The following is a 16,731-nucleotide window of genomic DNA, read 5'->3' as shown; positions in this document are numbered from 1 at the left end:
TCCCCAGACCGGAGCAGTGCTTACATACATTAGAATTTAAACAAGCGGCTGCTGTTTGAACTCCACCAGGAGAGCCACGAGTTCCCCTGTCCAGGGCCCCTCCAGGCCAACACAACCACCAAAGTCAAAGCCTCTAAAGCCAAATTTAAATAACATTCCTAAAGCAGAAAGTACGCAGGCAGGAAAATCTTCCAGCTTCCAGCAAGCAGTGAAGAAAAATTCAACCGTGGGAGCACGGATTTAAAGGATTTAATGACGCTAAAAAAAAAAAAAAGCTGGCGGGGCGGAGAAATCCACTCAAACTTGACTCAGGAAATGGAAGTTTATTGAGTAAACAAGCGGTAGCCACAGACACACCTGTCACAACGAGGGACTATCGCTACGGCCTCCGGGTCACATCCGGGTACTTCTCTACCAACTCCTGACGTTCCGACGTGCGAGCCGTTAGGTTTATTTGAAACACACGCAGAGCCAATCCATCGGCTCCTGAGGGGAGGGTGCGGAGAGCAGTGGCCAATCACCGCCCCTCTGGAGACCGCAGCCTATGGGTAGGAGGTTGACATCACGCGCCAATCGGCATGGCTTTTAGAGAAGGAGGCTCATTTTTTGAATTGGTTGTGGCTGACACCCGCGAGGAATGGCGGTACCAGTAAGGGGAATCAGTGCTTGAACAGGTGGACTTCCGAGGCGTTTTTTTGAGAGTGGTGAGGACTTTGTGGATGTGGGTTGGGGAGGTGGGAGTGGGCCAACGTCCCCGGAGCATTGGGCTCCTTTTCTTGTCGGACTGCCCCACCCCGATGACCGCGAATTCCGAAGCACCCCTGCTCAGGCTTCCTGGCTCTGGAAACTCCCCCACTGCGCTCCCAACAGCTAAGCAGTGACGCGCAGTGGGATCCCGAAGTCCTGGTCGTTGGGCATCTTCATCCCTCACCTGGTGAGATATTTCTTCCGGAAGAAGGTCTGGGTGAAGGGAGGGAGTTGGGAAGAGTGGTTTCGACAAGCCGCCTTGTCCCTGCGGTTCTGGCTGCCCACGCTGCTGCCTTTGGGGGCTTATCTTAGAGTGCTTAGTGGTTTCGCTCTAGGATTCTTCTTGGTGCCTTCTGTGTAGGAAGTAGACTTTTTAGTTTTTAAAAACGCCAGCCCATTCCGGCCTCCGCCTAACACCGCCCCCCCCCCCCCACCGCCCGCTTGCGCCTTCCTCCGGGGTACAGATTTATTTGGCTTTGTGGTTAAAACTGGAGCCTCTGGAATCAGCCCGGGTTTGAATCCCTGTTTTACTGACTTGGATGGTTACTTGACCTCTCTTTTCTAGGCTTCTTTATGACATGGAGACCGTAATAGTACCTGCCTCTTAGGATGGTTTCAAAGATTAATACAAGTAAAAAGACTTAGAACAATGTCACATATTAAGCGTTAAGTATTAACATAATGTTTTTAATGTTAGCACTAATGTTATTGTTGTCAGTAACACCACCATCGTATCCAGTATTTCATTTAGCTCTTCTGAAAAATGATTATCTAAAAAAATAAGTAAAAAGAAACCTAAAGTGGTATTTGTTTAAGTGACGGATTTCTCTTTGGAATGAAAAGAGGCATGTGTTGTAGTTATTTAGTCAAAAGCTGCTTGATTATGTTCTTGGATGAGAAATAAGCTGTATTGGTTTATGAGCACTAATCCTCTTATACAAGTTTACAGAATACATGAATGTGAAAAAGTAATGAGTGTATTTCCGTTTTTAATCAGAGTGCTGATGTTGTCATCAACTTTACATACAACTCTCTTTTTTCCTAAAATTTGAAGCTATTTCAGCAATATATTGATCATATACATACAATATTATCAGACACAGTTTTAATTTTTAATTACCTATTTTGATGGCCTTTAAACAGGCATAAGAGAAAAGGTAAACTCATAAGGCGTTTTTGATTATTAAAATATCCCTCCTTCATTCTTTAAAGTATGTTGGTTTATCTCTTGACTATTTTTAAGGTTCTTTTAAGGGAACTTTGAGTGATAGCCTTTGTAGAATCTTTCTTACTGAGAACTTTTAAGTGTAAGAGACTTAAAAAAAATAAGGACTGGATAGAATTTGTCATTGATTCTAAGTAGAGACTGTTACTAACAACTAATGGGGCATTCCTTTGGAGAGCCTTAGAATAATGATTGCTAGGGATGTATGGTAAGACAATTAAACATGTTCACATTGTGAATATTATGAAAGTTAATAATTGCCCCTTTATGATGCCATATATTCAGTTTTCATCACAACTGGATTTGAGTTGTGCTATCTTCTTAGATGTGGAAACTGAGCGCAGAGTTGAGACAGGAAGCTGGGTTTCCTGGCTTTGAAGTGTGAGCCTAACAGTTATGCTTAGGTCTTTGGATATTATTAATGTGCATATATTCATGCTACTTAGCATCAACATCTAGGTATGATGTTAATGACACCTTACTAAATGCTATTTCTCCATAGCATATAATTTAAACCATTACTTTGATAAAAAGCTGGTGGAAGATATTTGTTTATTTTATTAATGTAAAAAAAGTAGGAGGCTAAAGTAGGTCAGACATGTACCAGATAAAGATAGGGCCTCCTCTTTATATTTGCCCAATATTCTGGAAATTAACTTGAGGATAATAAGCTTACATAATACCCTTGATATGAATTGATGAAAATTCATTTAACTTTTTCTTTATTTCCTGTTTGCCTAGCTTTTCAACTCTTAGGTCCTGAAGTCTTTAAAAAAAAGAAAAGGTTTCCTTAAATGTCCAGAGTCATATTGGCATTACCCCATGTGTAATTTTCTTGTTAAATCTTTTAAAGGACAGATGATAGTAAATTAATAAGAAAATACAGATAAGAGAGCAATCTCTCACGAGATATACAGAGACATCCACAGAGAATGAGTCAAAAGCAGTGGGTTGGGAGTTGAAAGTTGTGCTAGGTGGAGAATTGAGTACTATTCAGTGTAACTAGGTGTATGGAGTAAATCGTGATCTGTGATTGAAAAATGCTGAGAAATACATTGTGGCTGGAGCATAGGATATATGTGGACTGTGGGAATTAAACAGGAGATGAGGTTGAAGAGGTAGGCTAGGATGAAACTGTACACCTACACCTGATGGTGAATTTGGACTTGACAATATAGGGAAGAGTGTTCATGGAAGTTTAAGCAGGAAAGTGATATGGTCACATTTGTTTTTAGGATGATAAAGTTGTTTGGAGCTGTTGTAGTTGACCAAGTGGCCATTGTAGCATTGAGCATAGAGAAATGGGGCCAGGTCTCAGCTCCTTTTTCTAAAATTTGAAGCTGTTTTGGCAATAAATTAACAATCAGAGATAACCCAGTGAGGTTCCAGAATACTTGAGATAGGATTGGTAGGAACTTGGGGGAGGGCAAATAAAGTAGAGGGAAGAGTAAGGATAGATCTAGTTTTTGACAGGGATTATTTGAGTGATGATGGTAGTATTGTAAATGAAGATAGGAAAAGAAGAATGGATTGGTTGAGGCAAAGGGATGGAGAAGGAAGGAAGTAGAATATTTATGACCACCTTCTGAATTTTCATTATGTCAGGTAATGTTCTGAGTACTTTTCATACGTTGTTAGTTTTACTATATTCCTATCAGTCAGGTAGTAGTATATTTTACAGAAGGGGAAACTGAGGCTCAGAAGTTGAATGACATTTCTTTGGTTCAGTATTAAGAAAAATGAGTAATACTGCTTTTTATAAATTCTAGATATAAAAGTAGAGCCTCTAATGCATGTTTTTGTCCAATACTCATGTATTTTTATTCAATCTTTATTTTTTTCAGCCAACAGAGAAGAGTACTAATAATGGCTGACAATAGTGTCTTAACATCTACTACTGGGAGGACAAGCTTGGCAGACTCCTCTATTTTTGATTCTAAAGTTACTGAAATTTCTAAGGAAAATGTATTTATTGGATCTGCTTCATATGTTGAAGGTAAACCTATTAATCAGCTTTAAAACAGCAAATCACTGTTTTAATCCTAAACTTTCTGACTAGAAATTTAGAATTTAACTATAATACTGTTAAGCTACAGTAGTTATGAGTAAATATTTGTTGACAATCTCTTTATACTTTGTAGATTTTTTAGAGTTTTTACTTCAATTCAGTTAGTTAATATATAGTGTTATATTAGTTTCAGGTGTATAATATAGAAATTCAGTACTTCCATACATCATCCTGTGCTCATCACATATTTAAACTGCCCCCCCATCAGTTTGTTTTCTATAATTAAGAGTCTGTTTTTTCTTTGTCTCTCTCTCTCTCTCTCTCTTATTTCTTTCACTTTGCTTGTTTTGTTTCTTAAATTTCACACGAGTGGAATTATATGGTATTTGTCTTTCTCTGACTGACTTAGTTCTCTTGGCATTATACCGTCTAACACCATCCATGTTGTTGCAAATGGCAACATTTCATTCTTTTTATGGCTGAGTAATATTTAATTATATTTATATTCCACATCTTCTTTATCTGTTCACCAATTGATGATGGATATACTTGGCTTCCATAATTTGGCTATTGTAGATAAAGCTGCTATAAACATACAGGTGTGTGTATCCCTTTGAATTAGTATTCTTGTATTCTTTGAATAAATACCCAGTAGTGCAGTTGATGGCTCATAAGGTAGCTCTATCTTTAACTTTATGAAGAACCTCCATACTGTTTTCCACAGCAGCTGTATCAGTTTGCATTCCCACTAACTGCACAAGAGGGTTCTTTTTCTCCACATCCTCACCAACATCTGTTATTTCTTGTGGTGTTGATTTTAGCCACTTATACTGTATAGATTTTTGATTATTGTTTGGATTAATGCTTCCCAGCTTTGAAGGAGAAAGCACCTTATTTTTGAATATTACTTTTTCTGTATATGAGGGCAGTCCAGCTGCAACATTGTTAGAATTTATCCAGTTATGACTGGTTAGGTGAAAAGCCACTTCTTCCCTTAACCACTTTATAAATGGGTCTGTCCTGAAGTTGCATGTGCTGTTGAAGAGGATGGCTTTGCAAAATAGTGAATGCTTTTTTCGGTTACGAGGAGTACTCATTAATGTACTGTATACTCCATGGCAATTTGTTTTTTCTTTCTCTAAAGTGATAGATGGCCAAATTTTAAAAATAAACTGAGAATTAAGTTGTTTTAGTTTTAGAGAATGTTATGATCTCCTCAAAGACAGAAAAATATGCCAGATATAGCCAAAACCGGGATTAGGAACTGTTTTTGTTTTTGTTTTTAAATTAACATATAACATATTATTTATTTCAGTGGTGCAGATCTGTGATTCATTAATTCACAGAACTCACCATAGCACATACCCTTCACAATGTCCATCACCCAGCCACCCCATTCTTTCCACCCCCTTCCCCTCCAGCAACCCTCAGTTTGTTTACTGAGAGTAAGAGTCTCTTATGGTTTGTCTCCCTATCTGGTTTCATCTTGTTTAATTTTTCCTTCCCTTCCCCTATGATCCTCTGTCTTGTTTCTCAAATTCCTCGTATCAGTGAGATCATATGATAATTGTCTTTTCTCTGATTGGCTTATTTCGCTTAGCATAATACCCTCTAGTTCCATCCACGTCATTGCAAAAGGCAAGATTTCTCTTTTTTTGGCTGCATAGTATTCCACTGTTCCATTGTATATCTGTTGATAGACATCTGGGCCCTTTCCTTCGTTAGGTTGTGGACATTGCTGCTATAAACATTGCAGTGTATGTGCCCCTTTGGATCATTGTATTTGTATCTTTAGGATAAATACCCAGTAGTGCAATTGCTGGTTCATAGGGTAGCTCTATTTTCAGCTTTTTGAGGAACCTCTACACTGTTTTCCAGAGTGGCTGTACCAGCTTGCATTCCTACCAACAGTGTAGGAGGGTTCCCCTTTCTCCACATCCTTACCAACATCTGTTGTTTCCTGATTTGTTAATTTTAGCCATTCTGACTGGTATGAGGTGGTATGTCAATGTGCTTTTGATATGTATTTCCCTGATACTGAGTGATGTTGAGCACTTTGTCATGTGTCTGTTGGCCATTTGGATGTCTTCTTTGCAGAAATATCTGTTCATGTCTTCTATCCATTTTGGTTAGATTATTTGTTCTTTGTGTGTTGAGTTTGATAAGTTCTTTATAGATTTTGGATATTAGCCCTTTATCTGATATGCCATTTTCAAATATCTTCTCCCATTCTGTCAGTTGTCTTTTGGTTTTGTTGACTGTTTCCTTTGCTGTGCAAAAGCTTTTGATCTTGATGAAGTCCCAGTAGTTCATTTTTGCCCTTGCTTCCCTTGCCTTTGGCGATGTTTCTAGGAAAAAGTCGCAGCGGCTGAGGTTGAAGAGATTGCTGCCTGTGTTCTCCTCAAGGATTTTGATGGATTCCTTTCTCACACTGAGGTCTTTCATCCATTTTGAGTCTGTTGTTGTGTGTGGTGTAAGGAAATGATCCAGTTTCATTCTTCTGCATGTGGCTGTCCAATTTTCCCAATACCATTTGTTGAAGAGACTGTCTTTTTTCCATTGGACATTCTTTCTTGCTTTGTCGAAGATTAGTTGACAGTAGAGTTGAGGGTCTGTTTCTGGGCTCTCTGTTCTGTTCCAGTGATCTATGTGTCTGTTCTTGTGCCAGTACCGTACTGTCTTGATGATTACAGCTTTGTAATAGAGCTTGAAGTCTGGAATTGTGATGTTGCTAGCTATGGTTTTCTTTTTCAACATTCCTCTGGCTATTTGGGGTCTTTTCTGGTTACATAAAAATTTTAGGATTATTTTTTCCATTTCTTTGAAAAAAATTGATGGAATTTTGATAGGAATTGCATTAAATGTGTAGATAGCTCTAGGTAGCATAGACATTTTCACAGTATTTGTTCTTCTAATCCATGAGCATGGAACATTTTTCCATTTCTTTGTGTCTTCCTCAATTTCTCTCATGAGTATTCTGTAGTTTTCTGAGTACAGATTCTTTGCCTCTTTGGTTAGATATATTCCTAGGTATCTTATGGTTTTGGGTGCAATTGTAAATGGGATCAACTCCTTTAGGAACTGCTGGTTTTGATATTAGTACCTGATAAACATATTTGAACATTTTTAATTTTAATAGAAGAAATGCCTCAAATTGAAACGAGAATGATACTGGTTCAGGAAGCTGGAAAACAAGAAGAACTTACAAAAGCTTTAAAGGTATGGAATTTTAGCCTTTTTTTAAAAAATTTTTTTTTAGGAAAGGCTATTTTTCTTCCATCAGTGCTTAAATAATTTTATAGTTTTCTTAATCTTATACGTAAGTCTCTTTTCCACAGACTATTAAAATAATGGAAGTCCCTGTTATAAAGATAAGAGAAAGTTGTCCTGGAAAATCGGATGAAAAATTAATAAAAAGTGTTGTTAATATGGTAGGTCAAGCATTTCATTGCATGTGGCATGCTGCACTACTCTTGATTGTGTTCTTAAATTCTGTTTAATGGTGATGGGACCTATATACCAGCTCTATTAGTTTGTGAGGACTGCCATAACAAAATACCAAGACTGGGTGGCTTAAACAACAGAAATGTATTTTTTCAAAGTTCTGGAGACTAGAAGTCTCAAATCAAGATGTTGGCAGGTTTGGTTTTTCTTCGGGTCTCTCTCCTTGGCTTGCAGATGGCCACCACTTTTTTGTTATGTCTTCACTTGGCCCTTCTGGCATGCACATCCCTGATAACTCTGTGTGTCTAAATTTCCTCTTCTCGTAAATATACCAATTAGATCGGATTAGGGCCCACCTGGTGACCTCATTTAACCTTAATTACCTCTTAAAAGTCCCTGTATTCAAATACAGTCTCATTTTGAGGTATGGGGGTTAGGACTTCAATGTAAATTTTGAGGATATACAATTCAGCTCATTACATCAGCCTAGCAAATAAAGTCCAAACAATTCACCTATTCAGAATTTTCTTCTAAATGATTCCATTCTTTTTGCATAGGAGTCATGTAGGTACTTAAATATCGTCATTCTTTTTCATAGATGTATATTATAAAATGTTAAACAGTAAATTAGCCTTTTTATAGTCTACATTTGCCACATGACAACTACCTATATGTTTCCTATCTTTCTCGTATTTCCTTCATATATACTGAAATGATTAAGTTAATCTTCACCCTTCTTGTAGATACTAAGTGCGATAGTATTTTTTCTATTTTCATTTCTATAAATCATTCTGAAGTTGATTACGCAGGAAGAACTGTTAAATGTGGCATCATTTTCTTAGTGAGAATAAAAAGTAATAGTGGACATCTTTCTAATGTATCTTACTATCAAAATGTGTATACTTAAAAGAAATCATCATTTTAGTTTTATATGTGTATTAGATGATTGATAATGAGTAAGCCATGTCAAAAGTCATGCCTTTATAATACTAATATTCAAAATTTAATATCAATATAGATGGAGATATGTTTATATAAAAATACAAATAAGTAAAGAAATAAGGCTGTTCACTATTAAGTATAATGCTTATTACACAATAAAAGTACTATTTAAACTTAAAAGTTTACTACAAATATAAAAATAAAAGTATTGATAGTGAATTGATTTTTAGGTGTTATTTAGAGTTAAATGAATTAATTTTATAATCTATAAATAATTTTTATTTCTAATAACCACCTGAAAAAAATCAAGGAAATTAAAGTGCCCTTTGTAAAGATGGAATCACTGGAAGAATTTGAAAGTTTGGATTCTCCAGAATTTGAAAATGTATTCATAGTCATGGACTTCCAGGATTCCATTTTTGATGAGTTACACAAGACTGATTGTAGAATTATTGGACCACCAGTTATCTTAAACTGTGCCCAAAAAGGAGAGGTAAGAAAATACACATTTATTATGACTTTCAAGGTTAAATTTTTATTCATGAATTTTGTGAAAATTCATAAGCAGAAAAATCCTGTTAATTGTTGGGAATATGTAAGATTTAGAACAGGGGTAGTATTGGCTACTCTAATATTGTTTTAAAAATCTTTCTATTGTAACTTTTTGGAGTGAAAATCTAAGACTTTTGGAGGTTAAATAATGACAATTAACATATTTGTATGTATATATACATACATAAATATCTTAATACCTAAAATGTCTTGGGAAGAAATAATTTGTTAAACGTGGATTCCAGAAATGTATATACATATATAAACTTACTTTCTTCCACAGAATAAATACACACTTCCATTTTTATTTGTTACTGCATGGTTTAAAATTAAAGAAATTATTTTTATTAAAATATTTTTTTTATTAAAATAAATAATAAAAATAATTTTTTTATTAAAAATATTTTTAATATTGGGTTGTAAATTTAAGTTTATTTACTTTAAGTAATCTCTACACCCAATATGGGGCTTGAACTCCTGACCCATAGGTAAGGAGTCTCATGCTCTTCCAACTAAGCCAGCCAGGTACCCCAGTTTTTTGTTTTTAATAACATTTCAGTGTTAGAGTTGTAGTAGAGTTAGTCTATATGCTTTGGTTTTGTTGCTACATTTTGCCGTTCTTAAGCTTGCCTTATTAACTTAAAATTGTTTAGGTCAATTTTGTGCTTCTTTTGTTATAGATACTTAGTAAAGTGCACGATAATCCTTAATTCTCTGTTTTGATTCAGAGGTGTTGCTTTCAAAAACCAAGTAAATCTTTCAAGATCAAAATTGTGAAATACTTGCATAATGGTGGAAATTATGTAACTATACCTATTTTTTTTAACCATTCTTTTTCCATTATATATATATCTCCATTGCTAAAGTTATTTACTATTTGCATGTTTTTAGCTCAAAAATTGGAATCATATTTGGTTTAAGTATATGTGTAATTTACGTGGTGTTTGTTATAAAATATTTTGAACTATTTTAATTTTAATTAGAATCATTTACAATAGTTTATGGAGTCTTAAATTTTTCCTAGTAGATAAAACTTTGTGTCAAAATATATTTTAGAACTGAAAGTTTGCATATAAATGTGTTTCATTTGCCAGTAGTTAAGTATGTTTAGATTATGTCTGTCAAATATGAATTAGGAGTTATGGGGGATTTTTGTATTATAAAACTTGTAATCTGTTTTTTGCTATTTTTTGGTTGCCTATTAAAAAATGCAAGAAATCTTTGGATTGACAAAGTTGATTGGCAAGAGGGGGAAATATGTTTTAGCTTGAAAAGATGTGTTCTCTTCTCTACTATAAACTCACAGATTTAAAATTGTTATGTCCTTTAGCCTTTGCCTTTTTCATGTCGTCCACTCTATTGTACAAGCATGATGAATCTAGTACTATGCTTTACTGGATTTAGGAAAAAAGAGGAACTAGTAAGTATTTCAAAACATTCTATTCAAGGAATATTTTTTCCAGCCAAATAAATTTAAATTGACACTTTTTTGGTTAATTATATCATGGTTTTATTTTAAACATATTGAAGGAGAATTTATGAATATACTGTTTGAAATTTTATGAATAAACATTCTGAGGAGCCTTGTAAAAAAACATTTTGTGGTGCCTGGGTAGCTCAGTGGTTAAAGCCTCTGCCTTTGGCTCAGGTCATGATCCCAGGGTCCTTGGATGGAGCCCTGCATCGGGCTGTCTGCTCAGCGGGGAGCCTGCCTCCTCCTCTCGCGCGCTCTCTCTCTCTGCCTGCCTCTCTGCCTACTTGTGATCTGTCAAATAAACAAATAAAAATCTTAAAAAAAAACCAAAACATTTTGTTTAGGTTGACAGGCATATGAATTAAGAGAAAAACTTCATTATTATTGGATCCATTTAAATTGTCTTTTTGTTAAGTATCATCAGCCACATTCTTTGAAGTTTTTTTTAATACATTACATTTTTTTGTTATACAAATCCAGCCTTAAAGTATATTCATTGCTCTAGAGAATTCATAGAAACTTTTCTGATTCATAAAATTTTCTTTGTTGGAGCTAATGGGGTATTACTGTAACTGTGGGAAGAATCTTAGTGTTATATAACCTGGTGTTTAAAAAAAATAGTCTTCTGTTTAGGTTGTATGAAAGCCAGTTGTTTAAGTTTTGGGTAATTATCTTTATTAGCTTATCTCTATGTATAATTTTGCCTGTGCCAATTAGGCAATGAATTTTTAATTTTTTTGACATAAAATTCATAACTGTATAAAAATTCTTGTATGTACTTTATAAATAAAAGTTATTCAGTAGATCCTAAATGACTTCTAAACATAATTTAAAATTTTGTTCAAATTAATCATAAAGTTAATGTTGCCTAATTTTTCTTTTGAGGTCAGATTGGTGACATTGGTTCATCACATGGGTGGAGTTATTCGAAAAGACTTTAATTCAAAAGTTACACACTTGGTGGCAAATTGTACACAAGGAGAAAAATTCAGGGTATGTAAACTTGGGTGCATTTCAGTATAGCATTTTGGAGGGGGATGGATTTAATAACAGCACTTTCATCCTATCTATTTTTCCCATAGTTTATTGAGGATCAGAAATTCAATTTTTGCTATATGTACATTTAGTAAAAATTTTAAATCAAAGGAGCATGGCCCTTATTAGGTTTTTATGGAAGCAATGGTACCTGAATGGTCTTGAAATAAGTAGGATTTGTGAATGAGTAGAATTGTGGAGGTTTGGTAGATGGGTAACATTTCAGAGAGTTGATTAATATTAGCAAAGTTTACTATAAGCATTGGTGAATAAGGGGGTTGGGAAGTGTTGAGCAGATATTTCACTCTTGTCTAAATGGTCTTAATAAGCACAAAGCTTTGTTTTTATAAGATGATTGTGAGATTTAACTAGTACAAACTATAAAAGAACAGGAGAAACTAATTAGAATTAAAATCTTAGTTTAAGATTGCACTTGAATATCTTAGGAAGAATTTATCACCTTGTTCCCACCCTCCATCAGTGTATTTATGTAACAAATGGTAATTTTTGGGTAATGTTGAATTCCTGAGAGGTATACTTTCCAATTCATATCTTAGTTTTTTGTGACTTAATCAGATATTTTCTTCTGTAGTCCTGTCTTGGGGTCAGTACTTCCAAGGAAGTAAACATGGGAAAATAGAAATATAATAAAATAAAGATGAACTTAGCTTCAGAGTTATATTTATTTAAAATAAGGAAATGATTTGGACATCATGGAACTTGTTCTAAATTTTTTAACCTAACTTGTATGATTGAAAGACAGTTTTTGTGTTAATTTTTCTTTATATTTTATCATAAAGCAGATGAATAATGATCTAAAGCTGCAAAAAACTCTGTGTGTAAAACTGATTAGAAATTCCATGAATGCAGTTATTTAAGGTGAAAATTTATTGTAATTAATGTTTATATTTTTAGATTGCTGTGAGTCTGGGCACTCCAATTATGAAGTCAGAATGGATTTATAAAGCTTGGGAAAGGCGGAATGAACAGTAAGTGTTTAGAAATTCAGTAGTTCAATATTTGAATTAAGTATGTTATGAAGATAAATCCAAGTGTCCAAACCCTTAAATTCATAGATAGTATAGACAAAATGAATTTAGTCTTTAGGTAGCCTAAGGAATAAAGTCTAGGAGGAGCAAAGTTATAAAAAAAATTATAAAAAATTGAAAGTTGGAAGAAGTCTGTGATATCTTCAGACTCTTCCTTGTGAAATAGTTTTGATTATCATTAGCATTTTAAAACTATTAGGTAAAAACTTAATGCATCTGGATATTTAGATTGTTACATTTTTTCACTGTGTTTTTCTGGTTACTTTCTAAGTGGTGGTTACAATTTGTAACGTTTTAAGCTTTCCAACTTCGAAATTCCTTGCTATTCTACTACATCATTACTTAACATTTCATGAAACTATAAAACCCCTGGAATAAGAGAATATTTCATATACAGAGCAAGGATTTGAATCTTGTAAAGACTACTTGTGATCGAATTTTGTTAGAAGTTACTTTGGGGATGACCAAGGATGCACCAATTTTTTTTTTTAACTGATGTTTTTGTGAACATTTCAGGACTACATGTAAAATTTTTTCAATAAGTAGATATCCTGAAAACCTTGAGAATTATTATAGATTTATAAATTGATATACTTAACTGAATTTAAGTTAAGCTGGTTTTAGAAGAGTGTATTTTCTTTTTAGGGATTTCTGTGCTTCAGTTGATGACTTTAGAAATGAATTTAAAGTTCCTCCTTTTCAAGATTGTATTTTAAGTTTCTTAGGATTTTCAGATGAAGAAAAAACCAATATGGAAGAAATGACTAAAATGCAAGGTAGAATTTACTATATTTTTTTATTTTTTATTTTTTAATTTTTTTAGAATACACTATAATTTAAAAGTTATATTTTTTCCCCACTCTTGCTTAATCATCTCCTGGCGAATATGCCTCTTTAAAAATTCAGGTTTGGAGATAAATAGTTTGGTTTATTTATGCTTGCATGTATTTCTCTTTAGGAGGTAACTGTTTACCTGTTGGAGATGAAAGATGCACTCACCTTGTAGTTGAAGAGAATGTAGTAAAAGAACTTCCATTTGAACCTTCGAAAAAACTTTATGTGGTCAAGCAGGAGGCAAGTAATTCTAGAATAAGATTGGCTTTTTTTTTTTTTAAAGGTTTTATTTATTTGACAGAGAGAGAGAGAGAGAGAGAGAGGTCACAAGCAGACAGAGAGGGTGGGGGAAGCAGGCTCCCTGCTGAGCAGAGAGCCCGATTCGGGACTCCCTCCCAGGACTCTGAGATCATGACCTGAGCTGAAGGCAGAGCTTAACCCACTGAGCCACTCAGGCACCCCTGGCTTTTTTTTTTTAAATATATAGAATTTTATTTTCATTTTATTTTTTATCTAACGTAAGCTCCACACCCAATGCGGGACTTGAACTCATGACCCCGAAATTGAGATTTGCATGTTCTACCAACTGAGTCAGCTAGAAGCTCCAAGATTGGCTTTTTAAAAATACTACTAATCACTTCTCTGATAAGATAAATTCTTAATTAAATTTTTTTTTCTCCTACCTAGTGGTTCTGGGGGAGCATTCAAATGGATGCCCGAGCTGGAGAAACTATGTATTTATATGAAAAGGTATGCTTTTTTTGTCCATTAGTCATTTGTTCTGTGAATTTGATTGTGTAAAGATAACATTTCTGTCCAAAAAGAGCATGGTAGAATTGGCCTACCAATCATCTTTTATGTCATGTTTAAGAGTTTGAGAATAATTGAACAATTAGATACTGAGTAACAGTTTGTGTAGATTTAAGTAAAACTAATGCAATAGAATTACTTTAATCTAATATATGTCATTTTGTGGTACTTCTTAGTGATGCCATTATGAACAATAAAATCTTATCTTTAGAAACTTAGAACCTTAAGGGAAAAATAGATAATACAATTATAGTGCAGAATATATACTATAGTTGAGTAATTACTTTAACTAGCCTCACTTAGAGACTCGGGCAGGACTGAAAAGAGCAAATAAATGTTGAGCCAACTTTCTAACGTAATCTTGTAAGGACATTCAAGTTTGATAGCAGATGGAGATGGTGTGAAGCTTGAAAGTATATTGAAATAGCAGGTAGTTTAGTGTAGCTCTAGAAAAAGAGTGTGGGAAAGAAGGCCAACAAATAAAGCTTATGATTTAGGTAGAACTAAGGAGTTCTTAATAATGTTAAAGAATTTAAGTATTGGGGACCATTGAAGAATATTAAGAGAAGAGATGTCATTAGAAAACTGACTTTAGTAGTAAATTGTAGGCAAGGAAAATGGAACCTTCATGCTAGATTGGTGAAGAGTGGTATCATTCACCAAAATGTGGCATAAAGTCGTAGAAGCAGACTTAAAGATTTTCTTTAGTTGGAGATTTAATTTGAATGGAATAATGAAGGTGAGGTGCAGATTTATTGTATTACTATAAAATCTAGATAGGTACTCTATTGTCTTGTCTTCTGACTCTTGTTCTCAGCGTAAGGCTCTTACCCATAAAGTTTTAAAACTGCTTAAAATTTCAGGAGAGAACTTTTAAAGTCGAATGTTATTTGGCAAATATTGGAGAGCAATATGTCCAGACACTGTGCTCAATGCTAAGGATGCAGTGAACAAACTATGAATGGTCCCTGCCCTCTGGAGTTTATGGCCTAGTGGGGGACTAGATAGTAACAAGCTTACGGACGAATATGGAATGGTGTTAGAGCTGTGAAGAAACAGAATGAGGTGCTTGGGGTTGGGCAATTACAGTGGTCCCTGGACTGTTGTGTTTTATGACTCTTCTAAACTACCTGGCAGAGTATGGAGTGGTAAAATTATTGTGCAGAATCCAGATTTTGTTAGACTTGTAAATATATTTTTCTTCTGTTCCTGTCTCAGTATAGAACCAAGGAAGTAAAATTGAGCTTTTGTGCTTTTGATTGCAGGCTAATACTCCTGAGCTCAAGAAATCAGTGTCACTGCTTTCTCTAAATACCCCAAACAGCAATCGCAAAAGACGTCGTTTAAAAGAGACCCTTGCTCAGCTTTCAAGAGAGACAGACATGTCACCTTTTCCTCCCCGTAAGCGCCCGTCAGCTGAACATTCCCTTTCTATAGGGTCACTCCTAGATATCTCCAACACACCAGAGTCTAGCATTAACTATGGAGGTAATTCACATTTTAAAAAATTGATCATTAAAATTTAGTGGAATGGAATAATTACTAGAATATAGATAAATCACTACCACAGAGAATATGAAAGGTTCTGCCTTTTATTACCTTTGTTCTAGCTGAGGAGAAAAAGCACAGAAAAATGCTTCCATTTAATGATTGCTTATTATATGCTAAGTGCTTTCTATATTTTATTTGTATATCACTCTAGAAAATGATAGAGCTGTTCAAAGAGCAAATTCTTAACATTAGCAAAACAAGATCACAGAGGGTGTCACATGTATTATGGAGAAAATTGGTATGGTGAAATCTGTGGAGGGTGAGCTCAGTTTGTTCTCAAATGATATAGGAAGGCCCTACAATTAACACTTTCCTCATGATCATCAATTTTTCCCCTGTATTTTTATTTTTTAATCTTCACACAAATATGTTGTTTTTTAGATTCAAGAAATAATCAAAACCTCTTGACCCCATGACTCACTCTACTTATTATTCCGTTTCTCTTTTGTCTTTTACATGAGTACTCTTCAAAGAATTGCCTTGATCTGTTGTGTCATTTCCTTGCTTTTCATTGTCTTTTTCAACCCATTCCAATTGAACTTAAGCCCTTACTACATGAAATTGCTCTTGGTGAGGAGACTGACAGTTTTTTTTTTTTTGTTTTTTTTTTTAAGATTTTATTTATTTATTTGAGAAAAAGCATGAGCCAGGGGAGAGGCAGAGGGACAAGCATACGCCCTGCTGAGCCTAGAGGCTGACGTGGGGCTTAATCCCAGGACCCTGAGATCATGATCTGAGCTGAAGTCAGACACTTAACCAGCTGAACCACGCAGGTGCACCAAGACTGACAGTTTTTATGCAGTCAGCAACATTTAACACATGAATAGCTATTTCTTCCTGGATATAGTTTTTTTCTCTTAACTTTTGTACCTCATTTCTCATTCTCCTTTGCCTAACTTCTCCAGTTCTAACCGTTGAGTGTTGTTCCTGAAGTCTATTGTATTCTCCCTAAGTGGTCTCATTGAATTCTGTGGCTTTTGAAGAGGGGGGGGGGGGTGGGAGGTTGGGGGAACCAGGTGGTGGGTATTAGAGAGGGCATGGACTGCATGGAGCACTGGGT

The 16,731-nt window shown here is 34.9% G+C and overlaps 1 protein-coding gene across 1 annotated transcript in view; it reads left to right on the top strand.

The window, feature by feature from the left end:
• Positions 1 to 566: 566 nt before the first annotated feature.
• The window catches only part of LOC111149939 (epithelial cell transforming 2), a 61,342-nt gene continuing 45,177 nt past the window's right edge, over positions 567 to 16,731 (top strand). Inside the window, 11 exon segments of the mRNA XM_022507216.1 lie at positions 567 to 704; positions 3,817 to 3,968; positions 7,120 to 7,199; positions 8,677 to 8,859; positions 10,249 to 10,338; positions 11,278 to 11,385; positions 12,343 to 12,416; positions 13,122 to 13,252; positions 13,435 to 13,550; positions 13,998 to 14,060; positions 15,386 to 15,608. Of these exon segments, the coding sequence (XP_022362924.1) occupies positions 3,839 to 3,968; positions 7,120 to 7,199; positions 8,677 to 8,859; positions 10,249 to 10,338; positions 11,278 to 11,385; positions 12,343 to 12,416; positions 13,122 to 13,252; positions 13,435 to 13,550; positions 13,998 to 14,060; positions 15,386 to 15,608 (1,198 nt within the window). The 5' untranslated portion in view covers positions 567 to 704; positions 3,817 to 3,838.

This window comes from Enhydra lutris, unplaced genomic scaffold (genome assembly GCF_002288905.1).
Source record: "Enhydra lutris kenyoni isolate GAN:26980312 unplaced genomic scaffold, ASM228890v2 scaffoldscaffold2, whole genome shotgun sequence".
In the NCBI taxonomy this organism is placed as follows: domain Eukaryota; kingdom Metazoa; phylum Chordata; class Mammalia; order Carnivora; family Mustelidae; genus Enhydra; species Enhydra lutris.
This window is presented reverse-complemented; position numbering and strand designations above follow the sequence as displayed.